Here is a 15,717-nt window from a genome sequence, read left to right on the forward strand (position 1 = left end):
CTTTGAAGATGTGCCAATTCTTGGCAGCAGTCAGCTGTTTGGGGTTTGAAGTAAGGTGTGTTTATGAAATCAAGGGCTTGATGTTCTTGCATTGCTCATCTACCGCCTATGAAGAATTCCATAAAACACACATGCACACACCCCCCCAGGTAATTCAGTGCTACCTAGGGTGTGATCAATCCCTGGGTAACTAATAGGTTCTGCTTCTGCTGGAGAGAGATTGAAAAATAAAGTTTAATTCTGAGACCTCTTCATTCAATTGATCTTGAAGGCTTTACGTACTAGCACACAACCAAAGGGCAAATTTCATAAAAGGCTGATTTACATTTAAATTCGAGCCTCTTTTTTCTTCCTCAAAGTTTGCTGATGCTGAGTTTTAAGTATGATATGTCATTGTTTTCACACAACTATTCCCAAACATTACCAGTTGTCATCTGGCGTTAAATAGGGTTGCGACATGACAATGATAACATTAGCATTTTTAAAAGCATAACATCATTGTTCTTCTGTAAATTGTTGCAGGCTCAAATTACCCTACACATAATCTTTTTAAAAAAATTAATGGGGCACTGGCATCAAAGCCAGTTAGGGTTGTATAAAAAGAATGGCAGCCACCTCCTTTTGCTGGGACCCTACGGGTCTTGTGTGAGCCCAATTAGCGCCCTAATGGGACATGGTGCAATCGTATGCTCCACCGTGTACATAAATAAAGGTGAGTAAAATGTGCACTGGACATCTCTTCCCAAGATGCAAAGGATTCTGATAAAATCTAACTGGGTTGTCACAAAGCAAAAGAATCGTTCGTGTTTCTGATTACTGAATTCTTAAAAAAAAAAAAAATTCCAATTTAAAAAAAAAGCTTCATTGACCTAGCATCAGTAGGAAATATTGTGTTCCACATAAATGATTTTGCAAAGCAATTGAAGTTTACCTCTTTCTGTCTCCAAATGTCATTTTTAATCTTTCTGGTGGAAATCTTTTAAAAATGTATTACCTCGACCCTTGAATTCCCTAAACAGTATTACTATTACAGACTTCTAATATTGTACCAAAAGGGCAAAGTAGCATGGTGAATAAGAACACAAACTTAAGAATGGAATAAATCTAGGTTTGAGTCTAGATTCTACCACTTCCTACATGTGAGATCTTGCAGGTGTCACTCAGCCTCTCTTACGAGCAATTGTCCTCATCTCTTAAAACAGAGGTTAATTATCTAAATCACAGGATCACTTTTAGAATTTAAAAAAAAAGTTTATAAAGAGTTTAGCACAGCAACTGGTAAAGAACAGGGGCCAAACTGAAGAGAACCATTATTATTTTAATCAAGTGGGTCATGTAACTTGTAGGACTCTGTACCTTTGGGGCCCGATAGGGTCTATACTAAATGGCCCCAACAAACTGTTGAATTCCTTTATCTCCAACAGAGGTTTCTGACAGTCTATATTTTCTGATAGCTTTTCGTTTGTTGTTGTCAGGGCTTCTGCCTTAATAGTCTTTTTCTATTTTTAATTTACTGTGGCCTAGGAAAGCAGAGACTCATAGCTGACACATGTAGGCAGCGTTTGAGGGCTACATTGTCACCCCAAGGACTCAAAAACAGTATTCTCCCAGGGTTAAACTTTAAAATCAACACATAATAGGCAGAATAATCTTACAGAAACACGGCTCTCAAGCCAGGAAGATATTATTATAGCCCAGTCTGAATGCACTGTTAACGTCAGCTACAGAATGTTTTGGTGTGGGGAGGAGTGAACTCAACCACAAAACAAAAAGATGACTCAGGGTGCCAGACATGGGCAGTGCCCAAGCCCTGTCCAGGGGAAACTGGCAAAGGGACATCAAGGATTAAGATCCCATTGGCAAGACCTTCTTAAATAGAAATGGATACACGGAGTAGCTATATCCTGAAGGTTTCAAATACTAAGTTTGTATGGAGTAGATTATTCTTCCAGTGGAACGTCAATCATTCGTTATCCGTTCAGTATTTATTGGGCGACCACTATTCACGCCCGGACCCCTCCCACTTTTACTCCGGCGCCCAAGCTCAACAAACAACCTTCTCGTCGTAACTGGCTTCTTAGGTAGAGCTCCTTACACGGGGACAATGTACTGGCCACGTTAACCTGCTAAGAGACAGGGCGATTTCCCGAGGTGAATTAATAAATGGGCGTTATTTTGTTGCCTATCAGTCTCAGGAGCTTGGTTAAGGTGCGTTTGCCGTCGAGAGATAACTCTCTATCGTATGTCGACAAAACCCGCTATCTAAGCCTGGAACCTAAGGGCTCGGCCATGACCGGACGGTAGGTATCCCCTTGGGATTTTTCTGGGCGCAAGGCACTGGATTGAAGGTGTTCACTCTGACACTGAACAGTGACGGGAGGCGGGGTGGCACAGTGCTACAGAACAGGAGCACTGTTCTATTGAAGGCTGGTTTCGCCATTTACTTTCTGGTTTCCCTTAAGCAAATTACTTAACTTCTCTGAGCCTCTTTTTCCTCATCTACCAAATGGGATGATAAAACTTCAGAGATTGATCCTGGCTCAATATTTAAACAAAAGCAACATCCCGGAAGATGTTACACCAAAGCACCTGCCCTCTCCCACCGGTTCCATGCTCTCCAGTCCTGACTTTGTAGGCCCACCTGCCTTTCATCACTGATCAGAGGCAAGTGTGGCATCCCTCACAGACTTCATCACCTCCAGAAGCCTCCCAAAAGTGCTCTTTGACACAGAGCTCATCATACCGCTGTGCTTTCTTCTCTCAGATTTGAAAATTGCCTTCTTAGCAAATTGTCTCTTAGCAAAGGTAGTTACAGCTTTAAGGGAGCCACTTAGTTGTCGTCCCGGCAGAATAATTTTATTTACTTCAAAACAGCCACCATGTCTCCCCTCTCCTCAGCCAACACAAGTAGACATCGTGTTCTTTGAGGATCCACCATCTGAGACCAGCTTGTTAATAACAAAATTATCCCAGGTCTTAGTGTTCTCTTCTCGATGAAATAAACATGCCTTTAAAACAGACAAATCAAACGGTGTTCGGAGACTGTATTAACCATCTTTATTGCACTCCGAAGAACAACTCGAGACACGCGTAGAGAGTGGATTTTCAAAGAGGTGTTTTCTTGACCCAGTTAATTTTTATTCAGTGAAAAAAGTTGACATTGAGACAAAAATGATTTAAAACTGTGAGACAATATAGTAAAATCTTCAGCATAAACCAGTGATTTGGAAACTTATCGAGGCAACTGAAATGATAAATATCTAATTTCACTTTGGAGAGAAGCAAGTATACAGTGTTTCACTTTAAGAGCAGAGTAGGCCTTTATTTTGCTGCAAATACTTTTGATTTTTGCCTGTAGGTTCTAATAATTCATAACAAGAGTCTCTAATTGAGAAATGACATGGACTATCAGAGAATAATGTTCCCTTCCAGCATTCGTACTTGTCCCATTTGAGCTATTACACATGAAACTAATACCGTTCTTGGGTTACTTGGCTCTGATGATTTAATTCAAAATATGGTTGCTCAAAATTAGTGGGCAGAAACATATACACAACCCATCCTCCCTCAACCCATGTTTGCTGGGGGTACCCCTTCTGAAAACATGCTTGCCATCTGTGTACCCAACAGCACACATAATCTCTCGCTATCTGCTCCATACCTCAGTCTTGCATAGAAAGTAGTCTATATAAACTTAATGCACTGGCTTTTATTACATGAAAATTGTACCTGAAAGGCAGCACACGCTTCCTTTAAGAAAAATAATGCAATAGGAACGTCAAGATACAATATCAACACGAGTGAAGATTCTGCACAGCATTTTGGAGTCAATCCCTAAAATCAATATGGAAGTGGTATCCGGTTTGCTGACTTCCCTGGATCCTTTCTTTGAGGGACCCCCAAGTCTCTGCAAGGGAGAGAAACGTCTCAGGGATTCACTGTGACATTCTTAGTGGGAAAGCGACCAACCAAACCCGACAGGATGGGGTTTCTGCCCTTAAGGAAGCACTGAGAACATGACCTCACTAGATGGAGAGTTACCACTAGGTGAATATTTGAAGGCAGGCTTGTCCAGTCCCCCGCCCCAAAATGTCCACTGGTCTGAGAAGTTCCTTAAATTGTCAGAGACCTGCATCTAGTGGGTCACACATGTTGGGCAGAGAGAACATGTAAGCTGTGTGTCGCACATCTGTCCCCCATAAATATCCCCAGTGAAACTACCAGAGATGGAACCCCAGGAGCCCCTCTTCCCAAAGTCAGAAGTTTCAACCAGTTACCCAGCTTCGTTAACTATTTACCCAGCTTGCCAGGGCAGCCAGCAGTCACGGGAGCGTCTCACCTGTCTGGAAAAGGGTCTGCATAGGCATGGCCTCTCCCTGGATTCCTCTGCAGAACTCTACTCTCTGTTACTTTATCCACACGGACCCACATCTCATAAGGCTTGAGGGCCAGTCAATCCATCAAGGGGCAAAACCAACTTCCAGAGGAGATTCATACACAATCCCCCGCCCGCCAAACTGTAGTGGTCCACTCGTGGTCCGTCGACCATGTGAATGTGGGCTTCTGAAATTCTAATGCATCCTGGAAGAAAATAAAGCCCTGTCCCTGTACAGTGTGAACTTTGGAGGTGGCATCTCCAATGAGGTACAACAGCCCCTTCTTCAAAGGCTCCAATTGGTCACAGTGAAGACAATTATCTGGTCACCTTCAAAGTCTCCACGGAGTTTCTGTTCTCATTTGCTCTTGTCACTCCCACCTCGGGACTCTTGCAGACGGCGTATATACATCAAACCTCACAAAGCTATGCAGAGGGAGGTGAGACTGCATGCTTCAAAAGTTCATAAAAATAGACAATTTCCACATAGCTCCATCTATCTAGCTTAGTCTTCGGGAACTTAGCTCTTCTGTTTATATAAAATACTCTAGCCCTAAAAGGCTGCTTTTTCGCCAACAGCCCAGTAGCGTTTTCCAAGGAGAGCGGTGATGGCCAGTCTATACAGTATGGCGCACTAAGCATTGGCAGGCACTGTGAATAAGACTCGGAAGCTCAGAAATATCTCAAGTTGCCAACTGGAGACATGTGCTCTGTAGAAAGGCTTGCCTATGGAAAAACTGAATATAAAGTCTCAGAGCCTTTGATATCAGCTTTCACAAATGCCACCAAAAAGTTGGCAGAAAAAGAAAAGAAGAAAATAGACTTTCTAGTGGTTCAATTAAATGACTTGCCTCCCACCAGATCATTCATCTTTCAGTTACTTAAAGTGCTTATTTATAAAAAGGGGAGGTGGTAGGGCTCGGAGTTTTGAATGAAACTCCACGGTAAGACAAGATAAAGCCAAAGAAATCCCAGTCTTTAAAAACATAACACAGGAAAGAGATAGAAGAAAAACATGCTGGAAGAAGGCTTGTCATTTACCACCACTCACGACATACTAAACGTCTACAATTGAAAATACTCCTCAAGCAGAATATATATATATATACACAAATAAAATGTTTTAACTAAAACAAACTTTAATAGGCTCTTTGTTTCCCAAACACTCCCCACGTAGAACAAAACTGTGTTATCAGCCAAGAATGATACTTCTGGTTAAAAGGAAGCAATTACTTGTGAGAAGGTGATGCATTGCATCTCAGAGGAGATGGGGTTTTGACAAAGCTTGCAGATGAGAGACACTCTGGAATATCCCCAGAGCTCACTGCTTCTCGTTCAGGAAGAAGTGCTGCAGTGAGGTGCACGCGATAGGCGTCACAACAATGCTAGACACTGCTGCTAACAACACTAGGTCTCGAGCGTGGGCACCAGTCCCCAGAGGATTTCACACACCTGCCAAGTGGCCACGGTTTGAATACACGGGAGGCATTGAAAGACAGAAGGATACAGCCCAGCTTATTGTACAGAGCACGTCAACTCTAGCGTTGCCACCACCATGAACTGGATCGAATGGTCTCAAATGCACACATCTCCTGTCTCTCTGTAAGAGTGAAGAGCATTTTCTCTTTAAACTGGGTAGGGGTACAGGTGAGGCAGGTGGAAGAAGAGAAGAAAAGAGAAGGCACTGACCCAATTCAAAATGACTGCATATATCAGTATGGATTTTTAAGGACAGTAAGCGGCCACCTCAACACAAATACAAAACCTTACATTCAACATTCTTCAGCGGTAAGTAAAAACAAAACGAAACAAAAAATCCCAAAAGGAAAAGTTAGGTACTATATCTGCCAGTGTAGCTATCATGGCACAAATCTAGAACTCTCTCCCACAACCAGAGCAATGTTTTGCAATGACAATGACACCAGTGTATAATGAAGCAGTGTTATCATTTTGTAGCTTTCAAAGCTACATCTTGTACAGAGGCGTGTACAGTAAGAATCTATCCATTCATATGAGAGAGGAAGCTGTTGCTTGCAGGGCTTCCCAAGCTGCATCTCTGTTTAACTGAAATGGAGCAATGACTCAATATGCTCTCCTGCCAAACACCGTCGTGTGACACACGAGTGAATAAAAATGGATTGTTTCTGGAATGGCAACAAAACTGCTTCTGTTCCCCACGCCTCAACCCTATAGGCGAGGGGCTCATAACATGTGTGGTGTCAGATGACCACTAAAGCCTTGCCCTATACAGAGTTCCAATAAATTAACAAAATAACACAAAAGAACCTTCCCCCGTCATACGCCCAAACGCTTTCACAGAAACTAAATGCAAAAAAAATTTTAAATTTGAGCATACTTTCGAGGAGGGATTCTACCCGTCACTCTCGAAGTTTTTATTAAATACATTTCTGTGTCTTAGAAAAATAAAAGGAATGGCCAATTTACTGAACCAAAATTATCTCACAGACTTAAAAAGCATGCCCAGTAAGCACAGCCCTGTAAGACTACACTAATATCAAATCAAAGCAATTTGGTTACTAAAATCAACCTGGTTTGAAGTTCACAGTTGATTACGACAAAGTTTATTCATTCCTTTCTTTCCTCATTTTTTTTGTTTTTTTTTTTTGGTTTTTTTTTTGGCCCATATAAAAATAACATATTGCAACTCAAAGTGCATCTTTTAAAATAAACCATCAACTATCTTTATCAAATAAAATATTTACACCATTTGGTTTCTAGTGAGGAAAGCTCTTTTAGGCTATCACCATGGGGACGTCGTCGGAAAATCCAGTTATCATCGGAGCATCTTCATCGTCCTCCCCTAAAGGCAAGACAGTCAGTCCTTGGTGAGTTCCGGGGCACTTCCGCCCAACCCCGCACCCCACCCCTGACCCTCCATCCCTACAGCACAAGCCCCAGCTGGAAAAGTCAGCAGCAGAGCCAGCCAGGCACAAGAATCGATGCTGAAACCCAGCCCAGCTTCTCTCTGACACTCTTGGGTCACCTGTTCCCCATCAACGGGTGGCCAAGCTTATTTTCATGGTACTTGAAATTAACCAAATAAGAAAAGTAAATCTTTGACGAGAGAGGATCTTATTCCCTACCCCAAAGTCCAATGGGTGGCTTAGGTGCCCCAATTTGACTTGTCCACACCCTATGCTAGCACAGTGAATGTTATTGTCTGTTTTCTCCTTTGAACCCACACTGCTCATGAAGAAAAGGGTCTTAGAGGGGTTTAAGCATTTAACCAGACTCATGGTTGTCTCCTTGTGGGCCCTGGTACCATCCTGAGCAACTAAGTCCTGATCTGCTTTCAGTGATCACTGCACGGCACCATGATGGGTGGATTCCTCTTGCCCCCAAGAACAGAAGCAAAGAACCCACCAAAGAACCCACCCTATTCACGCAAGGCAGTCCAAGCGCCTGTGATAAAACAAGAAAGGAAACTGAGAAGAAAAGGGAGAAGACCTAATAACGAATGATCAGTGAGCAGGGAATACGTAAATGTCTGCATAAACAAAACTGTAACTAGTTGACAGAAAAAAATAAATATGTAAACTCACCTTCAGCAGTCTGAGTTTGGACAAGCCCGAGTTTGGGGAAGGCCCCAAAACACACCTATTTAATTACATTTATTAAGTGGCCTACTTGCTCAATTAGCATTTAGGAATTTGAGCATGCAGACATTTATAAAAGGAACATTTCCTTCTCTTCGCCATGCCATACGCCACCGATACGTAAAAGGAGAATGGCCAGTGAGGTTGTGCTAGCCATAAGAAAGAGAAACAGCAAGATGGGAAGGGCTTCTTTGGACAGAAGCCGATGGGGAAAGCGTGGCTTTCTGTCTAGACTAACATCTCCAGAGACGTCAGGCCTCCAGGTCTGAGAAGGATGAGAGGGGTCGGAAATTCTTAAGAATCTGCCAATACTTTGGGAATACCCAAAGCCCAGGGTCTGCCCATCCTTCCTGTAAAAGGCAAGCTCCTATCTGTTCTCTCACAGAACGCCCTGTCTCGGGCACACGATTTAAGAGAATACTGGTATTTTAATTTAGGAGCAACTTCAAAGCAAAGGGCTCCAACTGATTCAACCCAAAGCAGTGAGATCACTGGTTAGTAAAGCACTCTGCTAGCGTCAAAAGATGAGCTCAAGGCAGGCGTTTCCTCAGCAAGCCCCTGGCTTTGTGGGGTCTGCCCTGGGAGGAAGAACCCTGTGCCTTTCCGCACTCACCCAGGTCATCCCCCGAGGAGAAGACGGCCGAGCCCAGCCTGGAGCTGTAGTGGCTGTTGGCAAAAGCGGTGAAGCTGCTCTGCAGCCTCCGATGCTTCGTGTACAGGACGGCAAACCCAACGCCCAGGCTCAGCAGTATCAGGAACAAGATGGGAACCACCACGGCAGCAACGTCGGGAGATCTGGCGGCCTGGATCGCTGATGCATCCCCACCTGCCAAGGCAAGAGGCCAACCCGTAAGCCTCCCACGTAAGGGCGGGAGAACGGACCGGGCAACCCCTCGCTGCCCCACCCACCCCAAAACGCCAAGAGCTTTTGCAACACCTCCCCGAACCGCCTGTCCAGTGTGGCACATTCCCGCACGTGACGCCTGAATGTTTCCGACTCCTTGCCATGAGCGATGGAGGACAGGCCTTGTGCGTGCAAATGTGGTAATTACATTAGGCTCCTAATCACAGCCTCACTGGTTATTTAGATAATCTCTTGGAAGGGAGACCTTTGTTGGGGTACCAACACTGATTTCATTAGCGTTATTACTTAAGACCGCTTGCTTGCCTTACATAAGAGGATGTGAAATCAGACCACTAATTAACGAGATTGCAATTATTTCCCCCTACTTGGCACCAAAGTCACTCTGAACTGCAATTACCTGAAGCTCCATTAAGTGATACAAATGAGATTCCTTTACTGCAATGCTGACTTAAGAGCTCATGAAGTTTTATGAGGCTTTTTAACTTAAATAAGAGAGAGAATCTTTCCATATACATTTCACATTTTTTAAAAGCCCTTTGCAAAGCCATTTGGATGTCTATAACCTAACAGTGATGCTCCCTTCCCACTGTTTTAAACAAATACTAGCTTTATCATGATGTACTGACAAAGTTGTAGCAACAGGGCTCTGGGGCAAAGCCATCTCCCTGTTGGGTTACAGTCAGCCTTCCTGGAAGGGGTAGATTTTTATGTCATAAATCCTGGGGAAAGTCTGAACCTGAGGCAGGAACATGGCTTGCGGGAGTCAGTTTTAGCTAAGGAAGCAAAGTGGACTTCCTCGGTCTCCATGAGGAGCTTCAATCAGGCTTGAGGCTGTTCCCTAGTGCAGGGCGAGGTGATGCAGGCCAGGTCTCTGCCTTGCGGAGAGAGCTCAGGAGCTGCCCAGGGCTTCATCCCAACAGGTCCTCGTAAAGATGGGCCAGAGAGCAGCCAGTTCCTGTGAGCCTGATCTAACAGTTCAATAGCCGCGTCGTTAATTTCCTGCACTATCGACTTACTGGAAAAAACTCTCCCAAATCTCAATTCACATGTCCCAACCTAATCCCAGCTCTGAAGTGGTAAATTGGGGGAAAGCTCTGGGCTGGAGCAGTTAAGAGGAAGCCAGCACGGTGGAGGCAGCAGGAATGAGTGAGCTCCCGTCCTCACCCCGCCTCCGAGGGGGCATGAACATCAAGGGGCAGGACCTGGCCCGAGAGGTCTACCTGAGAGATTCTCCCACCTGACAGTCTTGGTTTTACAAAGGTAGCTGGCAGATGTCCTCACAGCAGTTTTCCCCAAAGTCTATTTCACAGGTTGCTAATAGGTTTTACTTAAAAAGGAGACTCTATTTAAAAAACACTAGGACAACAAGATTTTGGTTGGTTGTTTCCTGTAGAAACCTCTCAGAACCTCAAACACGCGACAGTTCTCCAAGGGATGTGGTGTGCAAGGTTTCCCTCTTTTAGGGAGGTGCCAAGGATAAGGATTCCACCAGAAGCCACACCGGGAAGCGTGATGGAACATATAACAAGTCTAACATAAGATTCTAAGCTTAAGCACTGGTTAGTTCTTGGCTGGGAATAAATGGAACTACAAAGGCCAGTGGCAAAACATTTGTTGAAATTCTGGCTAAGCTATTACAATCTGAGCAGAATTTCCATGTGAATGGAAGGTTCCTCTCCCCTGCCATCAGCATGGCCCGACACTGCTGTCTGTGAGTGTCCAGAAGACAGAGATCCCAGGTCAACTTCAGGCTTTGATCTGAGGCTGACGGTGAAGATGAAGGGGAAGGCTGAGAAATCAGGGAGTCTGTGATGAGATAATCTACTGACTTGCAGAATCCTAGAGAATATTAGCATATTCGAAGCTCTGAACAGTCCTCCAAAGAATAAAAACAAAACCCATAACCTAGTGCTTCCCAAGCAGAATCTCCTTTTTAAACAAAACCTCCCTTTCTTCTGCTTTACGTTCAGAATATGGTCCCCTTATAATCCCAGCTCCTCACACCATGCCTGACTCAGGAAGTATTTGTTAAATATATCAGTATCTGATTAAACTGATGCATAAATGATTTTCCTTTGAGCTGCAAGAATATTTTAAATGCATTTTAGAAAGACACATGTTCATCAAGCCATGCTACATCCTTGATGTATTTCCCCGGAATTGAAGATGGAAATGGGCAACAATAGCAACTTACCAGATCCCAACTCATCATAGAGCAGGACAGCAGGCTCCCCACAAATCTGGCTGCCAAAAAGGCATCGTGCTTGGACAGTGAAAGTATAATTATGACCCAACTTCAGGTTGGAGATTTTAAAGAAATTGTCAGTAGTATTCCCAAGGTAAGCTGTGATATTCATGGCACTATCAAACATGTGTATCTCGTAGCCCTAAAAACAAACACAGGAGGAATTGCTCAGGAAGTTAAATAAGGAATCTGACAGCTGCTATTACTGGTTCCAACTTTGTGAGCTCCTCATTGCAGACATTTATAGATGCTAAAGCAGTGTGTGTTTCGTACCAGTTCTTTTTACATTAGCACTGAGATATTAGATTCAGAAAATGGGAACATTCTCATCCCCAACATCTCAAATAACTACCCACTTCTGAGCCACATAGTAGAAATGAAAAGCACAGATCGAACAAAAGCCATTTAACAAATACTTCGGTACAGAATTCAAAGTTCTGGTCAGCAATCCACTTATCTCAAGGAATATTAAATGAAACAAAGAATCCAGACAATACAGCAACAGGTCATTGAAATGAGATTGGACCAATAATAAATCCAAGTTGCAGTGGACTCCAGGCATGGGGTAAAAAATAAAAACAAGATATTTCTCCTTAGAACAGCCTATACAAACTCCATTGCTGGCTTGCAGCTCACTTCCTATCTCCGTGCTTTCTAGCTCATCCAAGCTGATCTCAGCCCCAGACCAGCCTGGCCTTGAACTAAGCAGCACTGCAGCAGCTCAGGCTCTGTTCGCTGAGGGAGTGTGAAATAAGCATCCTACTTAGACTGGCTTGGGGAGAGTCTTGGACTCCTGGGCTGGAAAAATCCCTCTTGGAACAGCCCTAACCCAGCATGCTGGCTGGGATCAGGATTGACTCCCAGACTTCTCGGTTGATCTCCAAGTCTTCCAGTGTCATAGCTACCAGCACCTCCCCACCGCAAAACCCCTCCCGTCTTATTTCTACCCACATATTGGGCCCCGCTGCATAATCATGGTCTCCTGGTTCTCATTCTGTTGACCTGCCTCTTCTTTGAACTCTAAGTCAGGAGGAAGGAAGGACACATTAAGCTTATGCTGGAACCCTCCACTGGGAATGGAATACTGACTGCAAGCCCAACCTTTATAAAGCTGGGCTCTTGCCACGCTGATGACAATCGGCTGCCCAACTGGGTCTCCCTATAGCACCTGCCTGGAGTCCTACTCCTGCCTTCTTTTTTATAAACTACTAACTAGCATTTATTATTTTCTATCTAATACATATGTGGTGTAGGACATTTGCAAAATACATAAGGGGATAAAGAAAAAAAATGTAAATGATACCAACATCACCCACCCATAATTTACTTGACCAACCCTCTTCTAGTGGGCGTTTAGGGTGTGTCCTCTTTCTTACTGTCATAAATCAAGTTCTTTATGCACACTGTTTCTTTCCTTAGAGTAAAATCCTAGAAGAACTGCCGGATCAAACGATGTTAACACTTTCAACGTTTCTGATACCTATTGCCAAAGTGCCTTACAGAAGGTTGAACCCATTCATATTCCCAGAGCACTCCTCTCCCCAACTATGACTCATATTGGTACTACCCTCCCCCAAAACTTTTGCCAATTTAATGTGAAAGTGCTGTATCTGTGCTGCTTAGATTACTAGTGAGGCTGAAACTTTATTTTCTTTTGCTCACTGCTGCGTGAAAATTTTTACCTTGTTACCTGTTCCTTATTCAAAATTATAACAGAGTTGACCCCTGAACAATGTAGGGGTTGGGGCCCTGACCCTCTGAGAAGTCAAAAATCCGAGAATAACTTAGAGTGCACCCTCTGTATCCTCGGTTCTGCATCCTTGCATTCAACCAACCACAGATGGTGCGGATGGTGGGTTCCACATATAAGTGGACCTGCACAGTTCAAATCTGCGTTTTTCAAGGGTCAATGTGTTTCTGTTTTGAATTGATTTGAAAGCTTTCTTTACACTTAAATATATTAACCATTTATATGTCACAGTTGTGAGAGTTGTGAGAATTTTCAAATTTTAATTTAGCTTTGCTTCTGGCATTACCCTGTGACGATTTAGAACTGTAGAGCTCTTTGCCAAAGCTCTACCCCGAGGTAGCCACGGTTGATTTACTGTGTATCTATTTAGCTCATGCTTTGCTGACAATGGGGCCAACCCAGCTCCACTGGAGAATCTGTCCACCCTTGGATGGCAAATCTATTCCCAGGTGCCACTCTCCTCCTCCTCCCATCTCCTGCTGTGAATACAGTAATTGGTCTGCTAATAACAAAATGAAACGAGGTGTTTCTCATATGTCAAAAGACTATCTTCAAGCACTTCCTGCTCACTGGAAAGAAACTGGTAGGATTCCAGGTTGACAGTGCAGCTCGGTTCCCCAGTACTGAAGCCACAGCCCCGCCCTCAGACTGTTTGGGGAAGATGGGGCCCTGGGTTCTGATGCTGAGCCCCAGTCCAGCCTCAGGAAGCACAGTGAGGACTCCAGCCCATTTCCCTGTCTTTCAGGGGATGACAAGTTCAGGATTGAAAAGTGCTTAGTGCAGAGATTCACATCTTTAATGGGCAGTATAAACATTTCACTAATTAGCAATCCCATGGAAAATGGTCCTTTAATTCTCAAGTTCACTCCCCTGCCCTATTCTTTCTTTTTACTCTATCTATGCCAGCATGCTGTTAACGAGCTCATGTCTAAAATGGCATTTCAATTAGATTTCCAAAGTCACTGAGAAGGAGGGAGGAACTTACCCTGCTTTCATTAAAATGCTTTTCCTTCAAAGCTAGGCTTTTCCAAAACAGAAGAACATGGTCATTTTCTGTTATGATTTTTAAGGCATCAGGTGCTGATAATGAAACTGAAAATTAAAGATGAAGTAGGATGCAGTTAGTGGCTCAACATCTGAGTCTCTGTTTTCTTGTCTGTCAAAGGTTGATTAAATAATGCTAACCTTGAAGGGATAGGTTAAGGAAGGAATAATACACATATACCGCTTAGTATACAGCCTAGCACATTGTAGACACTCTTTAACTGGCATCTCTTTTGTTGTGATAATACCTTTAACAGAGAAATTTGGACATTATCTAGACTCAAGGATGGCCAGAAACAAATGGGGTAGGGGGAGGAAGGGATGGGGTGGGATGGAACCATGTTCAAAGTTTACCTGGACTTCTGCTCTGGTTCCAGTCTGCTTTCGTGCTCCAAATGCCAGAGGCCTTAGAGCTCAGTGAGGGACTAGGGAGCTCGGTCTGAAGACAGAGCCCTGGAATACCACAGAGCATGGCCCAGGCCCACGGTTCACACTGCCAGCCTCCGTTACTGACACTCCTGATACTGTCTGCTGCTGTCCGAATAACTGAGCTTATTACTTGCTCTCTGAACTTGAGCCTGACTGCTGAGCCAGCCTGGAGCTGGCAGCAAATCCCCCTTGAATCTGCTGCCCAGTTACTGGTCTCCGTCCATTTCTGCATATGATGTTGCCACAAGGAACCATGACGACTTCAGTCCAGGTGCCCAGATGCAATGCTTGGCTTTAAGTGGCAAATACTCAGTTTTATCTCCTAACTCTCTTGGAAATGTCAAAACCAGCTAGGGGAGGGGAGACTAAAGGAGATGGAGAATATGGAAAACGACAGCCACTCCCCAGCGCACAGTGCCCTGGCCACCACCCTGCAGCCCAGATCCTGGGACCCCTGCACGGCTCTGCCCCAGCATGGACACTGCGGGTTGTCTTTGTACTTCCTGAGCAATTACTGATAGAAATCCCGTGTCTTCAAAAAACTAAAAAAGGAAAAAGGAAAAAAAGAAATCCCATGCCTAGAGGCGTTCTAGCAGCGCTGGGAGTGCCTTGCTGTGTGAGGGGGCCTCCCGTCGCTCGTCCGCTCACCTGTGGTAATTTTGACACTGGAGTCTTTGCTTGTGTTCCCCAGCTGGACAATGACATGGTATCTCCCTCCAGGCTCCAACTTGTTAAGGGTGTATTCTATGGTACTGTTGCGGGATTTTACCTTGTAGCTCTTGTCGCTCTTCCTTATTAGATCTTTAACTGCAATTGCATATAGCTAGGACAAGAAAAAGACATTTTAATGGTAATCAGGAACCTGGAGTTTTTTTACTCTTTGTAGTTCAATGGTGGCCCATGTAACATAAGTATGTCAGTGGCTGTGACCCCCGGCAACAATATTTTGAGCCCCAGTGTCTGTTCTTTGGAAAGCCTCTGGGGTAGTCATGTCCAACCTTATAACAAGTATTCACTCCCAGATCTGTGCAGAGAATTGTCAGTTTGATCCACCTCCCCCACCCCGCAAAAAAAACAACTCTAGGGAAAACCACATTTGTGGTGGCAGCAGCAGGTAGGTTGGAACATGCAAGAAAAACCCCAGTTCAGTGTTCAAATTCTCTATCTCCACCACTGCCATAGTGTTGGGATGTCGTCAGAGGGGAACAATGAACGAAAGTGTTCAGTCCCAGCTCTAAGAGACAAAAAAACCCCATTTACTTTCTCCCAGGTTGCTTCTTACATCTATGGGGACAGGGAGAAAGTAAAAGGACAGGTAGTAAGCACAGGGAACTCAATCATCGGGAAGAAGCTGAGAGTCCAGAGGAGTCTTTGCGACCAAGCATTTAAAAC

At 44.1% G+C, this 15,717-nt stretch overlaps 1 protein-coding gene across 1 annotated transcript in view; it reads right to left on the bottom strand.

The window, feature by feature from the left end:
- Positions 1–6,277: 6,277 nt before the first annotated feature.
- SORL1 (sortilin related receptor 1) overlaps positions 6,278–15,717 on the bottom strand; it is a 158,375-nt gene continuing 148,935 nt past the window's right edge. Inside the window, exons 44-48 of the mRNA XM_007115340.4 lie at positions 14,974–15,148; positions 13,838–13,944; positions 11,052–11,244; positions 8,606–8,818; positions 6,278–7,196 (exon numbers count right to left, since the gene is read on the bottom strand). Coding sequence (XP_007115402.1) covers positions 7,129–7,196; positions 8,606–8,818; positions 11,052–11,244; positions 13,838–13,944; positions 14,974–15,148 — 756 coding nt within the window. The 3' untranslated portion in view covers positions 6,278–7,128. The remainder of the gene's footprint in view (positions 7,197–8,605; positions 8,819–11,051; positions 11,245–13,837; positions 13,945–14,973; positions 15,149–15,717) is intronic.

Source organism: Physeter macrocephalus, chromosome 16 (genome assembly GCF_002837175.3).
Source record: "Physeter macrocephalus isolate SW-GA chromosome 16, ASM283717v5, whole genome shotgun sequence".
Classification (NCBI taxonomy): domain Eukaryota; kingdom Metazoa; phylum Chordata; class Mammalia; order Artiodactyla; family Physeteridae; genus Physeter; species Physeter macrocephalus.